Source organism: Nasonia vitripennis, chromosome 2 (genome assembly GCF_009193385.2).
Source record: "Nasonia vitripennis strain AsymCx chromosome 2, Nvit_psr_1.1, whole genome shotgun sequence".
In the NCBI taxonomy this organism is placed as follows: domain Eukaryota; kingdom Metazoa; phylum Arthropoda; class Insecta; order Hymenoptera; family Pteromalidae; genus Nasonia; species Nasonia vitripennis.
Window position 1 is genome coordinate 27,196,978 of NC_045758.1, and position 26,139 is coordinate 27,223,116.

Sequence of the window (26,139 nt, forward strand, 5' to 3'; positions counted from 1 at the left end):
TCAACTTTGTTTCAGCAAAGAGAGATATTTAACGTCGTGATGAAAAAAGTGAAGTACCAACAACAATTCGTTATTTACCGACCTGGTAAACTTGGTTAATTCAAACAGCTTATTTCAATTTAAAAATCTAAAACTTAAATTCAACCCTCTCGCTGAGAATTAAAAGCAATAGTCCAAAGGCAGCAGCGCACAAAAGTCATTAACTCGTCTCTCCCAACTGGCCAATCAAGTTCCACAAGAGAAACTTTTAAAGGACGCTAGCTGCTATCAACGCTTAACGCGCTCGTATAAAAGGGCTCGGGGGTGGAAATTTAAAAAGCGGAAGTTAATTCTTGAGATTCGCAGCGAGCGCGCGCTCTCGTGCCCTCTCTTTTTCAGCCGTCAAAAGAGCTAATATTCTCCGCTTATTTTGGCTGCAGCCCCGACCTTTTAATTAAGTCGAAAGAAAACCGAATAATCGACGCCGCTGCCGGCGGCCGACTGCTCCTCCTCCTCCCCCTCTCGTGCCCCCGCCAACGCGCCACCCTCTACAGGCTGGAGAGTCGAGTCTCTCCGTGCTTCACGAAATTAATTAAAGCTTAATTGAAGCTCTTCTTTGAAATGCTAATACGTCGACAAACATGCGAGAGTGAGAGAGAGAAAGCGAGAGATAGAGGGCTGCTATCCGCGAAAGAATTTGAAATCCGGTTTGGAACTTTGCGACCGGAGAGAGCTCTGATCGGGAGGTCTGATGGTGATAACGAGTTTAACCGAATTTAGGGAACTTTTTCCCTGATCGTCTGATAAAATTAGATGGTGTTTTTGCTTCGCCTTTATCTCCAAAGGCGAATTGGAAAATGATTTTTCGATCGTTGCAACGAAATTGGTGGAAGAGGTGGGATTGTGGTTCGAGAGAGAGAGAGAGAGAGAGAGAGAGAGAGAGAGAGAGAGACGTCAAGTAGGCGTTCAAAGTTAAATATGTACATCAAATTTATTTCATCATGAGCTGCTATATACAAATGAATCCTAGTGTGTCGCTAACATTTTTCACTTACAACTATTTGCATTCTTGCGTACTTGTTATCATTGAGCATGGAGCAGTGCGGTATGTCGCACGTCTGACCTTGTTATATCATTTACTTGGATATTTAGTTTTGCGATAGTTACTCGTTTATTATAATATAGACAGTCATTAAATGGGTGTGCAAATTGTTTGTGTGACATATTCATTCGATCAGTCGACTCTTATTTTGCAGCGATTCGGTCAGTTCGGCGCGATGCTATACCGCACGGATTATGGACGCATGCATACGCTCCTCTGTGTCTTATAACTTATTAATACTGTAGAACATTATCTTCATTTGTTTTCTTGCTTTTAATTAATTTAACGACATGTTTGTTTCTTCCCCGCATACACTCGTCTCTATATGTCTCTTCAGTATTTTTGCTTATGTTCATGTTTACTTCACACTATACACTAGACTACGGAATTACGCTAACAAATTACATTGTCCGACCTACAGATTCGACGTGTAAATTCAGAGTTGGTTTTACATTCACGCGCTTTGCTCCGTCTCTTTAAGCACATTCTTCTCTTAAGTACTTCATATGAGTTTCTCGTTAAGCATTGCGCATTGCGTTCTACTCGCTTTTATTTAGTAGCTACACATACCTGTAATGGGGTATACATCACTATAGATGGTATACATATGTATGAGTTTTTTCACTGCTCATATCGCGCGAAATGGCTAGAAACATTGTTGGAGTTTCAGCCGTCGCATGTATTTACATCATTTATCGGTGATTGTCTCAGACACTCGAGAAATTTTCACGCTATAAATTCGATTAGGTGATACGAGATCTGCTTTCAGCGTAAACGTCTTCCAATATGTGAATCGCAAAACGAAAGGTTGTCGCGCTAAAAACTATATATTGGTTGCAATTATCCGCGTTACATTGTTCCCGATAAACCTTATACAATTGTTGTAAATCAATCAGAGCTTAATCTTACGTTGCTAAAGTACCAAACTACCAAGACGTCTCGTGAATTTGACGTAGTTGTGATACATTAGTTACTTTTGATTTTCTGTCATTCAACGTAATAGAAATTCAACGACGTACCGGTGCAGATTCTAACATTCTTTTTTTGTACATATTATTGCACCGTGCGATCAATTCCTCGCATTACTCTATCGCCGCACCAGTCATCTTCCTCCCGCAATAGTCGTCGAACGCTACGAGTCATAAAAGCCAAGTGACGAGTATCCGAAACAGTTTTCAAGATTAATCTTCGACGCAAAGCAAAAGTGTACGCTACTCCGAAAGAAAAGTCTCCAAACATCAACGAAGGTATGCGAATTTCATAAAACGTTGGACCTCACTCTCACTCTCATTGCATCTTCCTCTCTCACGAATACATAACCTCACTTGTGCCAGATCTGTCATTTTTTTGTCGATACAAACTAGCACACCCTGCTGCCGAGAGCAGAGGGTACGATCTCGCAAAAGTCTTCATCGAGAAACGATAGGCCTCGCGTTCACGAGACCGGCACGAAAGAGTCGTCCCGATTGGCTTGTAGTCCAGGTGGACTGCTGCGTTGGAGTTGCTGCTGCTGGAGATTCTTGCTGACTGTCTCGACGTACTCCTTGGCGCGCATCCTTAGCGCTTGGATGCTGGAGGTACGGGGGTCGTGGCCACCTGGCGGACTCGCTGGAGGCTGGCCCACGTGACCTGCGCTAGCCACTCGCGCCATGCCGCCGCTCAGCGTTTCTGTTGACAGAGATTGCAGAGAGGGTTCGATTTAGATATATTATATAAGATGAAATATTTTAAACATGCTTGATAAATTTGAGAATTTATATTTTTTGACTAAAATCGCTAGTTTTATCGTATGATTCATAGTTAGGGATTGACGTACGAGTGTGACACAGGCTATTTCGGTGAAATGTTTCATACACCTGGTGAAAGAACAATGAGAGCCAGCCATATATCAATTCGAATCAGTCCAACCATAATTCATAGGTAGATTAATGTACTGAGACACAGTCACACAATATATTTATATAGCAGTTATGAGCATCAAAGTGCTCGAGAGAGAAAGCGCGCGCGGCTTTGTTCGATTATATAGTATACAAGAAAGAGTATATAAGAGAACCTTTTGTTCTGGATGAATATCGATTATATCATTCTGTACAATCGTCTGAGTACATCGGTCAGTTGTTTTTCTCGATCGAGCGGCGCAGCTAAACATTGCAACAAATAGCACACGCTTCATTAAATTCCCTGCATATGGTTCAAATCGTAAATTTTCTTTTTTTATTTTCATTCACATAAACGATCGATAAACAAAACCAACGGTCTATACATCCAGTTTTAAACTCAAAACTTTGGAAAGCAAGCAAAGTACACATCTCGCGATTGGCCCAATCGTATATACTGTAAGCAATACGGCCAAATAAGATGAAAATTCCGTCGCGTTCTCCTTACACTTCCAACGAGCTTATACGAGCGCCGCGCGAGTGCACAAGAGAAAGGGGCGTGCAGCTGTCACGAGCACATATTCGCGAAGAAAAGAGTATATAGACATCGGGTCTTACCGGAGAGGGTGCCCTCGTCGAGGACGGTACCAGCGCAGGCGGGCGTCAAGGGCAGCCGCCTGGGGGACGTCAAGTAGCTAGCGTAGCCTGCGGGCGGCGCAGTCAGGAAGCCCGGTAGAGTGTTCAACACGCCTGGGTGTAGCCATGGGTCGCCTGGAAGGCCCAGCGCTGGTCCGGCTACGCTCCTGTGAATTTTGAAGATCGTGAGTATCTTTTTGATTGTTTTGAGGGAGATATGATTTTTTATATCGCGGAGCTGTTTTTACCTCATTGCGTTGGCTGCGTGGTACTCGCTTATGCCCAGCCTCGCTGCCTCCATCTTCTCCTGTCTGCGCCACTTGGCTCGTCGATTTTGAAACCACACCTGCAACGAGAAAATTCGTTTTTATAGTTTTCGTACGAGTTTTTATACTTTTTCTTTAGTTTTATGTAACATTGCATAAGTCTACGGAGGACATTCAATTTTCCAATCAAAGCGAACGCTATTTTTTCAAGCCTAATACACCATAGTACAGTCCAAATTTTCATCCTAATAACTCGCTCTCAGCCTCGAAAACCATCATCCGCTCACAGTAGCATTACGGTTACAAAAGAACGAAAAAAAAAAACTCTCGGAAGTGAACTAAAATAGTCCAAGATCACGTACTAACCGCGTGTAGTGGCGGCGGCGCCATAATGACCGGGCAGTAAAAATCCTCTATCACTCATCGGCCGCCGCGCGTACATTGAAAATAATACATAAAACGTGGGCGCTAATGCGTCGGCATTATCTTAATCTCCGTCGGCTGCTACCGTTGGAACCTGGTTTCTTTTTTTTGTTCCTCATATGCGCGACGACGTCTATTTGGTAAAAGCTGCGGCTACCGGACGATTCTCTTTGTGGCTAATTAGGGGTTTCGAACGCCCGTTTCAAAATTGTATATGCGCGAGCGCGCGCGGCTGTCGGGAGGTTAAAGGCGGCAATTTCTGTTGTACGGGTGTATATGGTAGAGCTGTGTACCGGCTGCGGCGAGGCCAAAGTGCTCCCGGAGGCTAATTAAGAATACGGAAAAAAACGAGGCATTATTAGCTGTCGGTGAATGATTCGGAGAATGGGTTAATTTTTAAGTAGAGTGACGCGTGTGCAGAGTGAATAAACTTCGTCGGGAGCTCTGATCTGTGCTCGGGTGAAAAGCCATTTATTTTCTTTAAAAGCAGAGAATCGACTATACCAGTCCGAATTATTCATAAGTAGCCGAATCCAGACCTCCGAGAGGAGAGAGAATCTTACTTATACCTCCCGTTCTATACGCACAGCATCGTCGACGAGACCTGCCATCGGCAGACTAGCAGCCATACCGAGAGCAAAGAAGAAATCAACATGGCCGCGACCTCTCCCTCTCTCTCTCTCTCTCTCTCTCTCTTACCCCCGCTCTCACTTTCGATTTCGCCCTCGAGCTCGTTATACCCTCTTGACGCGAGCGCGCGAATAAGGGTGTGGACCTCTGCTCTTCTCGCTCTTTATTCTTCGCTTCTGTATGAACTCGTCCTTCTCTCTCTCTCTCTCTCTCTCTCTCTCTCTCTCTCTCTCTCTCTCTCTCTCGCACCTTTTCTTTACAGCGTAGCGCCCTCTTAGCTGCTGCTTTTCTTACGCAACGGCAGTTTAGGGGTGGACCGAGCCGCTCCGCCCAGCCGCCTCACCCTCTGCAGCCACTTTTCTCATTTCGCTGTGTTTGTACGTAGTGAGGAAGTTTCCGGCGAGTGTTTGAGAAATTTTTGGATTTTCGAGAACAACAGTCCAACGAAATCGTATAAGGGTTGAAAACAAACTCGCTTCAAGCTAAACTAAACGCTGCTCTTTTCTCCCTCATTCGTCGCGAATTATATCGCTTACGCCGCATAATATTCGCGTACTTATATACATATATAAGCTCGAGGGTCGCGGGAACGTCATTGCCGGCTCATCAGGACGATATTCCGCTCGTGACGAGAAGCAATTTTCTTTCGACGCGCTCGCGCTTTACACGGCAACCTCGACAATGAGATAAGACTCTGCAGGACAAGATGCCGCCGGATGCCTTTCTCCCTCTCTCTCTTTCTTTCGGTCTTTCGCGGGATGGGAAAATAAGCGAATTTCCCTTGTTTTATGCTGGCGGGGGAGTGAGGGGCGAGGAAATTGAAGACGGGCTTTTATGCGGAGCCTTAAAACGCGCGGAGGAGCTTTACAGCACAGCCGCGTTTTTGGGTGCTTTGGATTAGGCCGCAAGGTCGGAATTTTTTAGTATCGTAAAATTTTGTTATGGTTAGTCATCGTTGAAAAACGTTATACGAGTTAGTAAATTTAGATTTTTTAACTAGCGATGTAAATGGTTTACGCTTTGGAAAATAAAATAAAATAATTCCCACGTCAACTCAACCAGCAAGCGCAGCCAGGCAAAACAATCAAATCCCCGAGATTAAAAAAGAAAGACGCGCATACTAGCAGCTCCCCGACCTCCCGTCACTCCTGATTGGTTCGCTCGCGAAAGAAGCGCGCAGGGAAAATAACAAGCCGAGAGAGAAGGTGTAAAAAGCGAGCAATACCCCGTCCCCATCTTCCGAGAGTATAAAGTCGAGCAACTTGCTCCTCGGAAATATAAAGAACAGAGCTAACGCGGCTTAACCTCCTTAGGGCGTAAATTTATTACGGTACTATCGCGCCGCTCGCTTCTCTCTCTCTCTCTCTCTCTTGGCAAATGATATCGTCGGATAAATTCGTTTTCGCCGGCGGGAGAATCGAGATAAAATGAGAGAGAGAACGTCGTCCCGATTCACTTGCATTTCAATTGAGCCTCGCTCTTCTCCGCGTAAATTGCCACGAGTCTGCTTACTCGCGAATATACACTTTATTATAATATCTCGAGGCTTCGTAATATTGGCGCTCGCGCGTTGCTCCGAGTTTGAATGAGTTTGCAGACTCTGTACTGGGGAGGGGCTCGTTATGATTGTTTTACGCGACGGAACAATGATAATCCGAGAAGATCGTTCAGTCGCGATACGCACACGGAGGACAAAAAAGCCAGTGGATCGCGCGACGAATAATGCGATCAGTGTTCCGTGACGAGAGTCTCGAGAGGAGGCTGCGCGCAGTATTATAGACGGCAGAAAGAAAAACAGCCGAGTGTTGCGATTCGAACGCGCGATATCCACTTTGTGAGCATAGTTGCTAGGGTATAGTCGAGTGGCAGTGACCGTATGTCGCTGGAATTCTCTCGAGAGGCTCTGGTTGTGCCTTGCGCGCGTCAGTTTAGGCAATTTTGATTCTGTGATTAGGCGCAAAAGTAGATTAACGGAGGGTTGACGGAGATGTGCAGCTTTGGATGGATGTATAATTGGAAATGTTGCAGCGTTAAAAACTTTATATCGTTAGCAACCAAATAAACGGTTACGTGACCTCAGCATGCAACCAACCAGCTAAAGGTGCCATATCCTCAGTGGTTCACGCAAGAGCGAGTACATCCTATCCCTTTCGGGGGGTGGTCCATGCGGTGTATTAGCAGATTTCGGCCATTGTTCCTCGCGCGATACCCATCACACCCGTGGCACAATAGGCCGGACTTAATACTCTCGTTCCGCGAAAGGAGTGTCTCCTTCTCTCTGTTCTCGACTTCGGTGCTGCGGCTCAGTGTCGCGACGAATCTCACGCTTGCTTGTCACTCAATCCTTTTTTTTTACTCTCTTTCTCGCCTCGTTTTCTAGCCATTAGTGCACGACATACTGTAGGCTATGTCTTGTTTCCTTTTCCCGGAGTATAATGTATATGGTGGGTTTGGTTGGAGCTAACCCTGCGTGCGCGTGATGTCGTCTGGTACGAGGCTTTTGTCAATGGTGTTTGTGTGCGAGATGGAGCCGCAGGGCAACAATGCGCTTCTGGCCCTTTTTTAGCCCCGGGGTATATGTATATGCGTGGAATTAGACGAGGAGTTCTGGATTTAATGGGTGGTTTTCGCTTGTGTGTCAGGGTTGCAACGTGTTACTATAGGGCAACTCGTACGACTACGTTTTTTTCTTAAATACTCTATACTCGATCGAGCGATATCGAAAAAGAGAAGTTTTCACAGCGTTTTAGGTCTACGTTTGTCGACGGCAAGGGACGCAACAGTGCCGGCTCACTGAAACGCCAAGAGTCAAGAGACTACTCGCACACTAGCCGTGTACTCTCGAAGGGTGCGCGACGAAAAAAGGAGCTCATCATCGCCCGGCCGTTTACGCTCTCTCGAGCGCCCGTAATCGCCATGCATATGCATCATCGGCTGCTCATAGGGGCGGCGCGTTTTTCACTCGGGCTCAGCCGAATCCGGCTGCGCGCGCGAGAGAGAGAGAGAGAGATAGAGAGAGGGTTGCAGAGCCACCCCCCGCTCTTTTGCTCTCTATTATTCGCACCAAGAGTTTATATACACATGTGCGCGATGCGGGGCTGGTGGTGGTATGTGCGTTGAGACCTACCCCTTCCAGGGGGGTTCGATGTACCCCCTCCAATGCTTCGAACAGGCGTGCTCATTTTTTACGGTGAAAGAGTCGGTTCTGCTCTTCTGGTGTAGTTCTAGTGTGAGACTAGCGGATGCTGCGGTGGAATGTCCGTGTTATTTAATGTTATCAATTGTTCAGAAAAGAATGAGGTCTTAGAAAGCCCTGTTTGGATCTTTAACTGTTTTACGGAGGTTTACGTACACAGTCTTGATCATTTCCTTCGGCAAAACTTCATACACCTCAACCTCCTCAAAGACACACCCGGAAAATCCGTCAACTTTCCCACATTCCCAGCATCATCATCCCCTCCGCCTAACCCAGCATATTTGAGCGCCACTGTTCACCACGCACACACACACACACACACGCGCAACACCGTCCGTTCTTCCAATAAAGCATCCTCTCGCATGAGCCACCCCTGCAGCAGCCAACACGGCGGCAGCGGTTCGTCGCGCGTAATCACCCTTAAACACTCCAACGCCCCGCTCGCTCTACTCGTCCGTCATATATAACGCTTCGACGCAACAATACTAATGCGCTACAAATAACATCTCAAACACGAAGCGATTTCACTTTCACAATGCCCCCGCGCGCGGCACGCGCTCTATACGGATACATACACACCTCGAGTGGATATGAGTACACGAGAGAAAGATCCGCGACTCGTCTCGTTGTCCTTCTTTTCTCTCGTCTTTATTCCGGTTCGCGGTACCGTGTGCCTACACGCGCGCTCGCGTTATTGTACATCAGCCATCGTGTATGTATGTATGTAATAGAGGGTCGGCGGAAGAAAGGAGGAGTGTGCGCTCGCTTGCTTGCTTACCGGGGAGTCGAGAAACCACGTAATTCCGGCTAAATTAGCCTTATGGCCTATACGTATTTTGACACCCCGGCTTTGAGCCTGTGCTCTACTGTAAATGCAGCTCATTGTGTGTGCGCGCGTTGCAACGACCGACGGGATAATGTACGCGCGGGCTGCAGTTGCGCGCGTGCATGTACGATATGTGCAGGTATATAATGCACGCGCGGGAGTCGCGGGGAGCGTATGTATTTATACTTGTTTATGCGGACGCTCTTTTTAACTGTTTATCGCGGCATTATGCTTCTCTGTGATGTGTACCATAGAGATGAGTATTTCTGGGCTGAACGCGTTAAACGATTATCGCATATAGAAACAATCCGGCTCGCAAAAAATCGTCCGGTTTCAAATTAAACTCCCAAAGTCACGCGCACAAAGGCGCTAATTAACTTCGCATCCTCGTCCAAAAAAGCCCGTAAGCGCGCGTAAAACACTGCAACAAAAGAAAAAACCTCCCTCATACTCGCCGAGAAGAAAAGCCCGTAATAATTATTTTCCTTGACATGCCGCGGTCGCGAAATCCTGCAACCGTCGACACACACATGCGGCAGCAGACCGTCTCTAATAACTCGTAATAAAGCCCGGCAGAGTCATATTAGCGTCAGGAGCACACGCGTCGTGTAGAGAGCGTAGGAGCTCTCGGGTACAAAGGCCGGAGGTCCGCCCTCGACAAACACCCTGACTTTTGATGATTATTAACCTAGCAGGCAGCAGCAGCCGATCCTGCCCTCGAGCTTTATTCTACTGCCCCCTGGTATACATTTTTGCGCGTGTTTTAGCGCTTTCTCTTTCTGTCGTGTCTTTTGTTTTTCGGTTTGTTCTTTTCGATACTGCAACGCTGATACAGTGTTATCTTCTTAAATTTGTGGTAGACGATCGAAACCATATCCATCATCAGTCCTCTCTTTGTTCTTCTCCTATCCTCATCTCTCCCGCGCACGAACCATCTCCTCACCCCCCCCCCCCCTCCATCGTAAGCTAAAGCTCGCTCGCGTTTCTATATCTTCCTCTGATGTGTCGCCGCCTGGGAACCAAATTAATAGTCAGGTTTCCACTGGCCCTACGCGTACACATCGTAATGGGGCGGTACCCTGCGTCTGACGCGACTCTCTCTCTCTCTCTCTCTCTCTTACTGTGGAACAGCTATTGCTGCTCGTTAAACGCCGAGTATTCGCTCTCTCTCTCTCTCTCTCTCTCTCTCTCTCTCGCTATATATATATATATATATATATATATATATATATATATATCCGGAACTGCAATACGTCGGCTTGTGTTTATTCGTCGATCCCCTGTCTAGATTCTATATAGCCATCGGACGTCTTTGCTTTCTCTCTCCCCGCGGGACAATTAAGATCGCTTCTGTCTGGACGACGTTCCGAGGGCTGCTTTCGCCGTCTTCAATCGCGCGACGACGGCGATTATTTGGGCCGTTCGAGCTCGTATCTTCGAGGAGACGACCGGCAGTGCGGCTTTTTCCGTGTTTTAGTTGGTAATTGGAGCTTCGCCGCGAGACTCGGGCTTCTGATTCGATGGTCAGGATAAATTGTTTGTTTGCGCGGACGGAACTACTCCGGCGGAATCGATTATTCTCGACGACAAAGAAACGCGGCGTTTAATAACGAGTATATTCATACACCGAATAAATTCTCATTAGCGGATATTAGCATCGAACCCGCGTCAAAAGCGCCGGTTCGAAAAAAGAACAATCGCGTTCACATCCGCCGCAGCATTGGCGTCTCGGGCGAAAAAAGCCGCAAATTCGAAGAATCGTAGTAAGCCCATACCGAGAGAAAGACTCGCGCTCGATTGGCTCGACTCAAAGGCGGCGGCGCGCCAAAAAATTCTACAAATCGCATCTGCGTCGCGTCGGCACGGAAAATATCCTCGTGGGAGTCTCTCTTCGACTGCTTCATAGTATACTGTGTATATAATACGTGTACAGTCGTCGCATCATCCCCGTGGTGGTAGAAGGAAAAGGAGCCGCGCGCGTATAATCGACTGGCGGAATCTCGAAAAGGAGGGGCGACCGGCGCTAGTCTCGAGAGTTTAGTGTTACTAATCCGCCGGCCGACGATTACGATACGCCGAAGATGTACGTGAGATGCGCATGTAGGCGAGGATGTGCGTGAATTATTTGTTTTGCGATAACGTATAATGAGCAGATTCTTCGGCGCAGATGCAAAGAGGAAAACGAAACAAATCGTCTCGATTACTCATTCATTCCGAAATTCAAATGATTCGCTCGCTCTTATATACGAATAGCTCACACAAAACCTCTCCAAGAAAGAGTATCGTCGCGACGGATAAACAGACAATATAATCGAGCGGCGCATCCCAGACACACTTGCTCACGATAAAAGCCTCGCAAGAAAGTACTGCACAGAGCAGGAAAAGAGCACAGTCCCTTCAACCTTTGAAATGAAAGCGCGCGCAGTGAAATCTGGAACTTTGAAACGGATATATTTTCACGTCGCAGTGACACGCACACACACGCGCACATATAACGTATATTATCCATCCCTACACAGCGCAACCTTTGTAAAGGATCTCTCTCGCCTTGTGCATATAGCCAGCACTTCTGCATCGTCGTGTCCTCTCGTGTCTCTCTTTCTACAATAGCATTACAGCCAACTCTGCGATGCAGGAGAACACACCACGTGCGACGGCGTGTACCACCACCGTCGGGCCGCGCGAAATCCGATCCGCGCGTAGAAGCGGTAGCGGCCGTAGTATAGCTATTTAAGCGAAAAGAATGCCGGAAAGGAGAGAGCGACTCTCGCGGGGCCGGCTATATAGTGCCGAAGGAACTCAATACGCCTGTACCTGGGCCCGACACAATGGGCCCCGGTAATTCGATTACAAGGACCGCCAGCTAATTGTTAATTGCCGAGAGCAGCGAGGACTTTTATCTACGAGCCTGCCGACAAAGCGCGCCGCGCTCTGACGTTATTATAAGCGCATATATTATAACGAGAGAGAGAGAGAGAGAGAGAGAGAGAGAGAGAGAGAGAGAGTGAGCCGACCGGATTTTTCTCTTTATTAATTGTGCGATGACGCCGCGTGGATTTGTGTAATAACTCCCCGCCATGAACGCATTATATATATATATATATATATATATATATATATATATATGTGTGTGTGTGTGTGTGTGTGTGTGTGTGTGTGTGTGTGGTGAAAGAGCAGGGGCGAGTCTTAATAAACGAGGTCGCGTCTATGTTATTGGAGCGAGATGTATACTCTGGAGACGATGTTACAGTCGCGTGGAGCCTCCTCGTGGGAATTCGCAGGGGAGGATTACGCGCGCCGCTGCGTTGATTTATTTTATGAGATTTTCGTCTCTAGCGGAATTCAATTTCGACGCGACTATCCGGGATTGTTTGCTTCGCGGGTAATTGATTTGTTTCGAATAAAAAGTTAGTCGCGAGACTATACCAGAGACATATGTCGCGCTCGGGCGTTTAATTCAAATTCGGTTAATAAGCCGCATAGACCGCCTCCACAATAAACTAGTCTTTCAGTCCTCGCGAAACAATGTGCAACAATCATTACCGTATACCGAATCCCTTTCCAAAAAAAAAGCAACGTTCTATTAGGCAATTTGCGCCTAGGCGAGTGTGTTATACACGCCAAAAAGAGAAACTAGAACATTAGCGGCATTGTTGTTCTCCACCGCGAAAAATTCGCGGATTACTCCCCGCATCATTGTTCCCCCCGCAGCCCATTGTGCGAGAGGCACAGCGCTGCTGTAATAATGCACTCGCTGGCCTAGTATAGTTTCGCAAAAAAGTCGCGTCGTAAATAGCACATATACGCATCCATCTATCTCACTCTCGGCGCTCCTCCCTGGTGTTTAACAGCTAATCTGCCAAATGAAGTGTTTTTGTGTTTGAGCACAACACTTCGTCTCAATGGAGCGTAGAAACCGCCCTCGAGAAAAGGGTTGCCGCCGCCGCCGCCGCCGACATGATTGATGCTCGAGGGGGAGAAAAGACTGCGCGCGTACAACCCTTTTTAGTCGAGAGTGAGAGAGAAAGAGTAGTTAATTGAGCCGCAGAACAGACGGACAGCCAATCTTCCAGAGCGCAGTGTATTTGTGTAATGGTTGATGTAACCTTAAGCCTCCCCCTCTCTCTCTCTCTCTCTCTCTCTCTCTCTCTCTCTCTCTCTCGATGTGTCTTTCCCTCGTCTCTCTCACTCTAGCATCGAGAAAATCGCTTTCTAATCGAGCCGCGGCGAAGCTTTGAACGCGAATTAGCTCTTGGGATCGTCGTCACGCTTTGCCGCGCGGTTTTGTGTAGGGAGGACGAGGGGAAAGAGCGTAGCGCGGCTATTTTTGTGGTCGGGAAAGGGCACAGCTCTTATTATCGGTATTCGGGGAAAGTTACGAGAGGCTTTTGTATCCGTGAGCGCTTTTGATGTGGCGAATTGGGTGGATTATTGTGTTGACTATGTGCTCGCGGAGTCGATTCTCACCGTAGGTGTTCTAATCTTCAGTATCGATTTATACTCCTGAATTATTTCCTATACTCTTTCGTGCGGAGTCGCAGTTAATGTGTATACGAATTTGGAGCAGGACAGGCGATTTGATTAATTCTCATTCGAAGTGAAGTTTACTACCCGCACGCGCTGCATTGATCAAACTTCGAGCCGCCGGCGGTGGTAGATACCTGAGTGTACTGCACCCTTACAGCCTGTGTGTGGCGTAATTTTCGAATTGATAATCGATATTGCGCCGGGACACGTGTTATTTCGCGTGTATCTGAAATGAAATAAAATCGCTGCAAAATTTCATTTCGCGTCCGCGCAGGAACGATTGGTTGAAAGAAAATTTCAGTTTACTCTGCTCGATCCCGAGAAAGTGCATTTCTCGTTGAATCTGCTTATCGAATATCCCCGCTATGATTTCATCAATCACGAAGCTCTGGCTCTCAGAGTTACTCCGAGGAAAAGCCTGTCCTTGGGGCATCCAAGATACGCAAAATATAGAGTTGCACCGCGAATAACGCTAAATTCGATTCATAGCGCACAGAAATTTCCCGAATGCGATTCGCGGTAAAAAATATTCTCCAGACCGATGCGGTGCAAATCCTGCCGCGGCAATCTTCATCGCGGGGAAAATAAAAAAAAATGCCACTACTCTCTTCTCCAGCGATAAACTCTCCCTCTATCCCAACCTCTGCATACATGATGTATATAGGTATATGTACAGTAGGGAGAGGGCGAAGGACTGCGCCTGCGTCCTTTCCGCATCCCCTCTTCGTCTCTCTCTTCTCCCCTTCGTAATGGAGTTTCCAAATATTCGGGAGGCGCCCTCGCTCAATTTCGTACAATTTGCATTTAGGGTGAAGTGCAATTAATAGAAGCGGGATGTTGTATCCCCCTCTCTCGCCATTCCACGCCTATTAACACTATATTCCTCAAGAGAGAGAGAGAGAGAGACAGAGAGAGAGAGAGAGAGAGAGAGAGAGAGAGAGGAGCGATTTTCCCAACGACGTACTGCACCGAAGCAAAAGTCGGGATATTCAGTTAGCAGTAATTATAATAACTACTCGTTAGGAGACGCTGCTGCTGCTGCTGTGTCCTGAGAGCTAACTCCTCGCGCGCCGCTAACCTTTCCTTCACGAGAAGCAAGTTCGTCGGTCAATAGTTTTAGCGCATTAGAGCATGGGGGTGTACAGTTATAATCGATCGTCGCGGCGGCGATTCGATTACGCTCCGAGAATTGCTGGGAAAATTCAATTTCACGTTTCATTTTACGTGGCCATATAATAGCTGTATAGGAATAAGAAAAATCGCTCTTTGATGCGGCGGATAAAAAGGGCGCGAGTTTGAAAAAACACAACTCGTCCTAAGTCAGCGAACCATCAGCAGTGTCGGCAAGTGGTGGAAAAAAGTGGCGAGCTCTCTTTTTCCGCCTGAGAAATTCTTACCGAAGAGAGAGAGAGAGAGAGGGTGTTAGACTATTTCTCCCATTTTTTTTTCGCGAAGCCCAGGTGCTTGATCTCCCACGGGCCGAGGCGCCATTATCTTGTTTTACGCCTGGAATGACGCCCTAGAAAAACGAGACGGTGTGGAAGAGAGCTTTCTTTTCCTTTCTCGACTTATTTTCTCGCGTGCCATACTGCGCGCGATTCCTTGACTTGTTATTCGTGCATTTGAATTTCTTTTTCGACGTCAGTTGCATAATTGGGTTCTTCGAGAGAGGACTAGTTGTGTTTTTCTACCTATGATCCTGTACTCTTTCTTTGATTCTATATCGACTGCAAACGTTTAACCTTTTTCAGCAGCGTTTACCACTCGAAACAGCCGAAGAAATAACAGTCTGCTCGCTCTTCCAAAAGCCCAACATTAAAAGCCCCGCACCGCCTCTGGGGGTAACATATGTACACCTCCCCAGCCCACAGACAACTGCTCTGTCTCTCGCCTTCGTGCAAAAAAAAGCGAGACACTACAGTCCATAAAGGCGTCATAAATCGAACGGAGGTTAATTGAATCATCACGATACTTCACGATCGCTTACACCCGAACACTTGTCGATCTTCCGCTCGACTATGCTTTTCTCCATTCGGTCCGATGGACAGCCCCTCCTTCAAGAGCGAGAGAGAGAGAGAGAGAGAGAGAGAGAGAGAGAGAGAGAGAGAAAGAGAGACAGATGAAATATTAATTTGATTTATAGGGCGTGAAAAGGACCCAGGGCTTCATACATATACATACATCTCGAGGACGTTATACCGCCGGCGTCGCGCGTCATTACTATTATTATTATCCTCGTCATCGGGGCGCGAGTTTATGGTCTACGCTTGGCTGGACGCGGGACCGGAACTAAGGGGATTACCTAATCCGCGGGATGTGAGTCTCTCTCCTTTGCGTATATGCTTCTTGTTCTTGGTGTATATATACGTATAAGGGCTGTGCTTTTCTCGGGGGTTTTTATCTTCTATATGTATTTTTTTTCGCGCTGCGCTATTTGTCAGGTTTGTCGATTAGTTCCGCGATAATGACGAGGGCGAATATTGGTGTTATTATTTCGAATCGTCTACACGGGATTAGGGCTAGATGTAGTCGCATTGAGTGATTGTATTCGTAATGATCTTATTCTCCGTAACGACGCTCTCATAAAATTGACTTATGATCTTGACGCACGTTTACTAACAGTCGTTTAGTTTATTATCGACGTCTAAAACTTATTCGTGACCGCGAAAGTTACACGCGTCTCGCGTTAAAATCGAGCTCCTTATACACGAGTTACACGACTTCAATCGGTCATAAAGCCAAACAGTCTCTCGACGCTCTTCCACCCCCGGTATAAAAGTGTCGCAATGAATTCCCCATTAATAGGTGTTCCTCGCACACACACGCGGATGCGGACAGCCCCTCGCCATATAATAAAAACCTTCGAATTAACCCTAAACACGTGAGGCGCGGGCCTACCCCTCGGCGACATGGAAATTTCCTCCCGGGAGCAAATCAACCCCCATTATTCACTCGCTTCGCTCGCACTCACACGCGCGTATCCAAGAGTTAAGCAATTAGGCGTGTATCAAGGAAGTATCAGAAAATATATTTTCCGGTTCAGTCTCACTGACAGTAGAGCTTGTATAGAAAGAGAGACTCGTCGTCGTCCCTGGCAACGACGCGGTAAATAATATCAGACACGAAACAATTCAGCCGGGGTGTCGTGCGCCACATAAACTCGCTCGTGTGTCTATCCGCGACTGGCTCAACGGTTTATTTTTATTGTTATACTCACACACACATACAGACTGGCGGAAGTATCGGCTTTACACGGGGATGTCCTTGCGCCTGATCGTCGTTGCTTCTTCGATCGGCTCGATGTTTCGAGGAGGGTAAATCAGACAGCGCGACGTTTTTATTCACGATTATAGGTGATGTGTATACCTCTCGTTATCGCGTGTCGTCGGTTTATTCGATTATTTATGTATTCACGGCTATAGCGCTTCGATCATATAATTGCTATGATATAACGATAACAACGTTGTTATACCTTGGTACATACAAAAAGAAAAAACACTGCGCAGACAACGGTCGCATCAAAATACAATAGTCACCTCAAAAAGTTCGGCGATATCAATCAATCCTCCCCCGCTGCCGACTCGTATTAAATCAACGATCCTACCCGAAACTTCGCTTTGAACAAAATAAAAAGGGATATCGCGCGCGAAACTTTTTAAAAGCCCGCGTTAATTGATAGTAGTTATCCTCGCTTCGCGCGGCAACGAAAAAAAGAACTTGGCCACGCGCGCGCAGCAATATCCGCGCGGATTTTCCGTTATTTGAATTACACGTACAGATAGAGAGAGAGAGAGAGAGAGAGAGAGAGAGAGAGAGAGAGAGAGAGAGAGAGAGCGATTTACTCGGACTCGAATTAGCCGGCTCGCCGCGAAAAATCAATCTGCCCTTTTAAACTATCTCTCTCTCTCTCTCTCTCCTCTTCTAGCGTATGTACACACACGTCGATTGCAGACACAGCGACGTGGTCAAGGTGGAAATGGGCTCCGCGGTTTTGCAGATGGAAACTTTTAATCGCCGTCCGAATTAAGCGCCGGATAACGTTTTTGCGCTGCGCTGGCACACGCGCGGCCATAGCTTTTATCACTGCACGTATATTCCCGTTTTATTTTCTACTCTACGTGTATGTGTGGGGGGCTGCAGTCGTCGGTCAGTTTTAAACGTCAATTTTCTCGGTTTGGAAATAACTACTATCGGGAGGAGCGGAACCGCGAAACCCTCTCTCTCTCTTCGGGCTTTTTATTTCGGCTTTTATTTCAATTCTTCAATTTGGCTCATGGATGCAGTGCGCAGGCTTGCGAACGTATACGCTTTCCTTCACCCGCGACGATCGAGAGCGAAAAAACAACGTTTAAAAGGTGTGCGGAATTCGATAAGGGAGATGAAAGGATGCGCCTATGAAATTGCTTTGTATAGGAAAGGGATAATTGAATTCATTATAGTTTCTTTGTAGGCTGCGACGAGAGCGAACGTAATCTGCGATAAACAATCGCTATCGAGTTCCACACACATAAAAGACAGAAGCTAACAAAGCGTATCATTCGCGAGGAGTCACGCACACTATACACCATCGGCGTGTTTTCTCTCTCTCTCTCTCTCTCTCTCTCTCTCTCTCTCTCTCTCTCGCGTGATATCGATTAGGCACAGGCAAACTAACGTCCGCGTCGAATTAACTCTCTCTCCCCATCACGCGCGCACCTATTTCGCATTATACACACGTCGCTTATTTTTTTCCCTACAGCGCGCAGTTCCGGCTCTCGCGTGACAGCTCGCTCCTTCCAGCTTTTTTTCACGTTCTCTCCCCGCGCTCAGCGTTTTACGCCCACGAAACAGACCGGATTGACTTTAATTCGGCGAGAGAACCGCGCCATGTGTAATTGGTTGCACCTTGTGTTCCGCGCGCGCGCGATTGCAAAATTAACTGTAATAATCCCTCCGCCGTTGAATGAAATCGCAAAGGAAGGGCAATTAGCCATTCCCCGAATCGGTTGGAAAACTAAATTCCCAATTACGATAACATTGATTCTCAAAGCCGTATGCGCGCGCCGCCGTCGAGGCGCATTAATTGACGCGTGACCGAACGTGATGCCGATATACGCGGTGGACTGGTGTAACCGTGCGTGGACAGAGAGTTGGTTATACGTTTCTCTTTGTGTATACGTGTATATGTATAGAGAAAGAGAGAGAGAGAGAGAGAGAGAGAGAGAGAGAGAGAGAGAGAGAGAGAGAGGATCATAAACGTCGCGAGTAGCCGAGGAGGAAAATTGGATACGCGACACGCGTGACAGACGTTGGCGTGTGCAGTTGAGTCTCCATGGGCGTCGCGCAAGCGTGCCAATAAAATGCCTGTGTGTGTGTGTGTTTGTTTCGATGACTATATACAGTGTCGAGGGTGAACTGGAATGTCGTGTTCGTGAGTGGTTACCGCGTGGGTTTCGACTGAGGTTTGCGCTGTAAGGAGTGATTAATTGGCGATTTGTCGCTCGCTTGGTTTTTTAACTATTATCATACCTACTTAACTGTTATTCAACGTATGCTTTTGTAACAGTGTAGCACATCTCATATAGGTGCGCGCAAATCCTCGCTAATAAAGTCAGCCTTTCTCTCTCGGCGAAACACGATTCATTACGCGCGGCAAGGCGATTGATTAGCGCTCGTGTTTCAATAATCTGATCAATTAAAAAATGACAAAGCCCCTCGAACTAACAAGTACACGCTCCCGCGGATTTGCGCCCCGTCGACTTTATTTCTCTCCGTCTCTCTCTCTTTTTTTTTTTATTTCCCGCGACTCTAATAAGCTTAAAGGATTAGATCGGCTGCAGCAGCTCCGCTCTTGAAAAAAGTCTCCGGGGGGATTGCGCAGTTCGGAAACAAGTCCCCGGGAAAATTGGAAAAAGTCGGCCGACCTTTACGTGTACGCCGCGAGATTAAACATTTTAATTGCGATTTTCGCGCGCGCGCGCGCCCCACGTTTATGAGTATCCTCTCAAAGGGATTTTTATTCGCCGATGGCCGCGTGTGTGTGTGTGGGTGGATGGTTTTATTGATTTTCCACGGAAAATTGCGAGGATGCGGCCTGTAAATGTTAAAGTGAATAATTAAATCGGCTATGGACTCGCGCGAGCGCTGCTCTAATTAGTTTTTGAATAAATACCATTTCGAATCGACAAGGCGGCGAGCCTTTCTGATCCCCGAGAGCGATTTTTTTTTATTCAAATGACGGATTGTCACTCTTTACGTATAATAAAAAGTTATAAATTGATAAAACAACTTTTCCAGCTCAAAGCTCGAATGTCCCATCGTCTAATCGCCACCTAAACGTCCCACAACAATCGAAACACACGCGCTGTGGTAACGGACACACACATACAACTTTGATTCTTCGGGCCGATACACAGCAGCTAACCCCAACTCGTGAATAAGTTAATTTGACGTTTGAACTGCAGCGAGCTACAGCTCACGCGCAACGATCGGTCTAATCGATGCGTCGCGTCGCGTCGTCGTCGCTGTGCATGCAAGTTGTAGCAGTCGGCGCGGTTTTATCGCTGTCACGCACATAATTAATTTAATTTAGTTTAATACGTCGCCCCGACGGCCCGATTGCCGTGTCGATTGTTTGCACGGAAACGATGTCATTAGCACTGCGCCGCTTAGTCTCGCGTTGTGTGTGTGTATCCTTTGTGCGCGCGTGTTGGCGCGGCTTTGCCGTATGGGTAGTGTAGACGCAATTCTGGAGTGTGAAGCCAACGTATTTTTTAAAATCGTATTGATTAAATAGAATTGTAACGGTACTGCTTGCGGTTTGACTACTCTACGATCCGTCGATTTCCTGTTTCTCACTTTATCGGATACATTAGAAGACCTCGAGATTCTAAGTCAATGAAACGTATACGAAGATGAGTTTACTGACCTGTACGCGAACCTCTGGCAGCTGGACCTTTATCGCAAGCTCCTCGCGCGAGTAGACGTCCGGGTAGTGCGACTTCTCGAAAGCTCGTTCGAGTTCGTGCAGCTGGTAGGTCGTGAAGGTCGTCCTGTTGCGTCGGTGCTTCTTCTTCTTCTCGATACTCGGGCTGAGCTCGTCCTCGCTGTTACCACCCGTCGAATTGCAGCTGCCTGGGTCGGCTGCAAGAGTTAAAAATTACGAATAAACCAGCGAATTCCTCACTGCATTCACATTCCATCAACGATAACACCAGCTCATCAAAATCTATTATAACAAAGCCCTCCGATCAAAATCTCGCACCCCAGCCGAAATTCCAGCTCCTCGTTCGAGCGCGACAAATTCGTCGAGTGCGCAAAGTGTATGGGCGGACGCCTCCGTTGTCTTGCCCCGCGATATATGCTGCTGTGTATAATATAGAGACCGGAAGCCTCTGGGTATATTCGAAGTCTCATTAGCTGCATAATTAAGCTTCTCCTATCGCGTCTCTCGCAGTGCATTAGATCGAATTGTGGGGAGGTAATCGGGCCCAGCTCAATGGCTGGCGCCGATATAGAGAGGGAGAGCCGAGTTTGCGCGCCGGGCACTAACCAACAGCCTAATAAACCCCGCCTTGGCGTATACACGAGGTGATTGACGCGTCCCTCTACCGGCTAATTATCAACAACAATCAATAATCCAGCGGACTGTTTTGCCACCGCGTAATTTTGGCTGTAGCTGTTCTGAAGCTGATGCTGCTTTTTTGCCGAGTATTTCATTGAGTGATAGTATAGAGGGCTGTAGTATACTACGACTACCGCTCGTCTCATTCACGTGTAGTCCTTTACCTGCAGCTATACATGCTTCCGCTTTGCTATTTACCTTTTATGAATCCGACCCTATACTCTTTCTCATTCGGTTTAGTCTAATGATTGTTTTGCTTGCGGTACTATTCGTTAGTTTTTGTTCGGTATTATATGGAGGGAGGAGAAAAAATCTATTCATAACTAATTTCGAGCTCGTCGTATTACAGCCTCATCTGCTCGATGAAACGCAAATCATTGTTTTTTCAGCTATACATTAGATATATCGCAAAATAAATTGAAACGTACGTAAATTCAACGAGCACAATCGAAACGCAGAAAAAAGTAATTCCCAATAACGGGTTCGAAAACAAAGCAGTCGATTAAAATAGAAATACATAATTGTTTTTTTTTCTCTATATACAAAACACGACTGTCGCGCGGACGGTATTTTTCATCAGGAAAAGAAGTTAAAGCGCGATTCTCTCGTTATTTTTCAGTCGAATTAAATTTAATTGAACGAGTTAAGGGTACACTCGCCGCCGTTCCACCAGAAACAGAAATTAAATTTTAATAAAAGAATGCAATTTCCCCGGCTGCTGCATCCGCTCCGCACAGAAAGCATCAATCATTTTTTTTTTGTTCTTGCAATTACGCAAATTAAACGCGTAGTTTTTATCGATATTAATTCGTCTAATTAAAACACCGACGGCGATCGATATTCCATTAACTGGAAAGTGTACGAAAGCGACGGCGGACAAAGGAGAACTGGATTACTCTCTCTCTCTCTCTCTCTCTCTCTCTCTCTCTCTCTCTCTCTCTCTCTCTCTCTCACTCTCTCTCTCTGCGATATCTATATAATATCAAAAGCACGAAGTTTCTCTCCGAAAAACAAGAAACACTTGACGGACCGTCACAGACCGGAAGGAAATCCATCAAATCAAGACATTGCGCATCAAAATCTCGTATAATTGATTCTCCAGTTTTTTTTTTGTTTTCGCGTTACACACAAACACAGACCAGCATCGCTAGCAACGAAAGGGGGTGACCACCACGCGAGGTTATTATCGCCGTGAGTAATGGGCGCGAGTCTACGCCGGTGCCTGCAGGTACCACCTCGACTGCGTTGCATTAATTAGTTTCGCGCGCGCGCACGCGTGTATGTGCATAGTACGCATATATAGTGTGTACAGGCGAGGGAGTGAGTTGGCCAATGAAATTCCCGCTTTATAGGGAGAGAAAGAGCGGCGTTGCGCACTTTTGCACTTTGTCGGACTTTTTCTCGCGACTGTATACCTGCACGGCGAGGCGTGAATTTATCGCGCGAGGGACTTTGATTGCGTGTGCTATATTTTTTTTTTGTTTTTATCACCACACTGCTTTTAGTCGAACGCTTTATTAATTAAATTACAAAGTTTCTCGAAGTACGATGTAGAAGCGTTAATAAACACTGCAGCTTTCATCCTCGATTAAAAAAGAAACGAATTGTCGTTTTATATGCATTAGCTTCGGATGTGCGTCGTGTGTCACTAAATATTTATTTTTATACCTGCTACACGACAAAATCCACACACATACACACGCGATTAAAAAGCATCAATGGAAGCCGCTGCAGGTTTCGAAAATAACATTTTAATCCCGCGAGCAGATCGAGAAGTGTCAAAAGCGCCTTCCACACGCGTGCAGCACACACCGCATATCAATTTTCTGACAAGGAATCTTAATGCGTTTACGAGAATTGACAAGCATTTCAGACCGGATTTCTCTCTCCCGTACAGCTCGAAAAGAGAAAAAAAATCGTTTCTCAACTTCATCCGCTCGATAATCAAAAGAACCAAGGCGCAAGCCCATACGGCGTTTCCCAATTACTCGACGACTGCTCTCGGTAAAAAATGAGAGAATAAAAATACGTACAACATCGCAGCGATGCTGTTTGTCGGTTACCAAAATAGGCGGTAGCCGGAAAAACGACGAAGGCGAGCCGCGCGATCTCACAATATATAAACGCGAAGTGCGATGTTATCGAGGCGCGTATCGTCGACTCGTAAAGGAGTCCTTCTTTGTAGCTACTTAGGAGATTGACACGAGGAGATAGGATAATGGACGGGGGGGGGGGGGGGATTGTGCAGCAGCAGCAGCAGCAGCGGTAACGTGTAACATGTATATTTCGAGCGCTTTAACGCCAAGAGCGAGAACGAACTTCTTAATGGGCCGATCGCCGATAATGAAATCTCACGTAAGTGGCCGCCGCTCGACTTTTGATTTTTCTCTTTTGCCGAGTGAGAGAGAGATGATTGAGGGAGAGCCTTTTTCAAGCTTTTCTCGCGCGTATCGGAATTTTCGATCGGTTAACCGAATCGGCGATCGTTTCTTATTGGGATTGAGTAAACCGAATTATACTCCAATGCATACACACACGTGACATCACAAAGCCAGTTTCTTAACACCTCGTGACCTGCAGTCCGCATGCGTAACGCGACCGTTACTCCAAATACATAACCATTAACCAAATTAACCGTCCGTAAAAAGACTCTCTCTCCTCCTACGTTAAAGAGCGTAACGAAGCACTGAAATTACCCTCGTTTCGAAAACATTCTTTTTTTTTTCTTCCTCAAGCTGCACAATGACACGACGGCATCGGCCGCAGAGAAGACGAGCTGATGAATTAAGATAGCCTAGATCCCGCGCGAAGATTATCATCGCGGCGCAGCGCTTATTCGATTAAGCCTCCTTCGCGCCTCCGTGCGTATGCGTGTGTGTAACGAGGGGCTGAGGGAGAGAAAGAAAAAAAAACGCCGCACACGAGCGCGATTAAGTTGCGCGTTTTCACCTCGGCTACCGCTCGCGCGTTCTCTCCGCACCGGCGCAATTAGTCAGCTTTTAAACGCTGTGAGTTATGTATCCCATTGCATTTTTTTTCTTTCTTCCTCGTAATTTTTCATCCTTTCTCTCAAAGCGAAAACTCGGTGCAGTCGATAATAATTCCATTATTAAACGCCGCTCGCGCGCGTCACGATGGGAAACGAAGCGACAGATAACTTCCAGATTACAACGGAGACAAACGATACAGGTACGAGAGGAGGGATTAATAATATTATAAGGAGCGGGAGCGCGATAGAGGTAAGAAAAATAAGGAAGAACATTCGCCTCTCTAGTATACCAGGCTAAAGTGCGGCATAACCTAGCGCAAGATTAACGGATGAAGCTGGCCTGACAGCTTATTAATCGTCGGTTCGTTCGTCGATCGACTAAAATTTCCTCGCCTGCCCCGCTTAACGGACGGCTACGCAAATTGCTGCGCTGCGCAGAGAGCAATTTTTTTCCTCCTTCTTTAACCCTCAGCCGCGAGTAGCGAGCGGGATTCATATTAAATTAATTCGACGTACCTTAAGAGCGCCATTATGGCTCGGTAATTACGGAAGCTTTGCTGCGGAGTTTCACTTAATTTCATCATCGTTCAATTTGGATTATTTTTATTTTCTCGCTTCGAATATTCACAAACTCGTGTTCTGTTGCATAAAATCGATTTTCCACACGCGCAGACAGCATCGAGATCTAATTTAGCTGAAGCTGCGCAGCGCCGAGTCGAAACGACGAAGGATTTATGGGTAGGTATACGGCGAAGTGGACGCGGTGTTCTCCGGAAAGAAAAGAACGGAGCGAAAAAGAGACGAGAAAAAAAACGTCCGAGAGAGAGAGAGAGAGAGAGAGAGAGAGAGAGAGAGAGAGAGAGAGAGAGAGAGAGCAGCTTAGCGCGCCGACCAAAGAGGATTACGGAATTTGTCTTTCTCGGCTGCAGGACCGGGGGTAGACTAGAGTGTGGACTTGTTTGTCTGCTCTTATATAGCAGCATCTGCTTTTTCGGGGAGTATATTGGGAGCCGCTGATGTGTTTTGGTCCTCGAGTCTCTCTCGATGCTCATTGTACGTTCTTTTTTCCGTCAGTGAGCCAGGTGTTTTGAAAATTACGTCTATATCGCGAGGGATATAACCGAAGACGCGGACTTACCGCTTGACATTCGGAATATAAAGGATTATCGAACACGATACTTGTATTTACATTTAATTATATCCCTCGCTGCGTTAAGAAAGAATTAAGAGTATTTATCATCTCGTATTACCTGGTGCGCATATGTATAGGACTTTACTGTAATGAATTTAACGGAAGATTCCAGAAGCAGTGCATTAAAAGTCTTCTCTTCGCACGTATATTTCAGAAAACTTATGAATAAACATCCAGCTTGATGAGGGCTGGTGGTGGGTGTTAATTTTCACGAGTCGACGACGGGTTTCCGTGCAGCGGGGGGTATCGTGTTTCTCGCTGATTATTCGCATACGAGCTCTCGCGGGGTAACGAAATTATTAAATTGTCAAAGTGTGGCTGTGGAGTATAAAAAATTATCCTCTTAAGAGCTCGCGCGAAGGCTCTTAAGCTGTCATCGACTTCTCGCTCGGATATAAAGTTTCGCGGCCGAGCGAGCGAGGCTCGAGAGGTCGCTGCACTCGTGACACTTTGTTGTGGCTTTTGTTTCGTTCTGCGTCGTTTTATTATTATTTTATTTATACCTATTAACGCGTCTCTATTGTTAATAAGGCACATTCTGAAAATCATATAAAACATATTACCTGAAGCTTAGATCATTGACCATATTATATAGCAATAAATAAATACGAGTTATAGATATATCTCGTCACAATAGATTAACGATCCATTAATCTATGTATACGCAAAAGTTCAATCTCGTGCTTGTATCAAGCTAATTTGCATTACACCTCCTCGTGCAAAAACTATAAGTCACCCCTCGCGCGCGCGCACACACGCCGCCTTATCAATTCAATTTAACGGGCATTTTAGCCGGTTCCTTCGCAAAACTCATTAGGCCGTTCGCGCAAGCCCTTCTCGGCCGCATAATTTGCCGGGCATTATATCGCCGGCGTTTTTCCTTTCTATTTTCT

At 46.5% G+C, this 26,139-nt stretch overlaps 1 protein-coding gene across 2 annotated transcripts in view; it reads right to left on the minus strand.

The window, feature by feature from the left end:
* Positions 1–947: 947 nt before the first annotated feature.
* The window catches only part of LOC100120279 (retina and anterior neural fold homeobox protein 2), a 31,921-nt gene continuing 6,729 nt past the window's right edge, over positions 948–26,139 (minus strand). The window contains exons 2-6 of one of the 2 annotated variants that reach the window (XM_016983169.2): positions 20,370–20,584; positions 3,843–3,940; positions 3,577–3,761; positions 3,135–3,222; positions 2,645–2,749 (exon numbers count right to left, since the gene is read on the minus strand). In XM_016983169.2, coding sequence (XP_016838658.1) covers positions 3,158–3,222; positions 3,577–3,761; positions 3,843–3,940; positions 20,370–20,584 — 563 coding nt within the window. In that variant the 3' untranslated portion in view covers positions 2,645–2,749; positions 3,135–3,157. Of the gene's footprint in view, positions 2,750–3,134; positions 3,223–3,576; positions 3,762–3,842; positions 3,941–20,369; positions 20,585–26,139 lie in introns of both variants that reach the window. The other variant, XM_016983168.2, reaches the window with a different exon arrangement.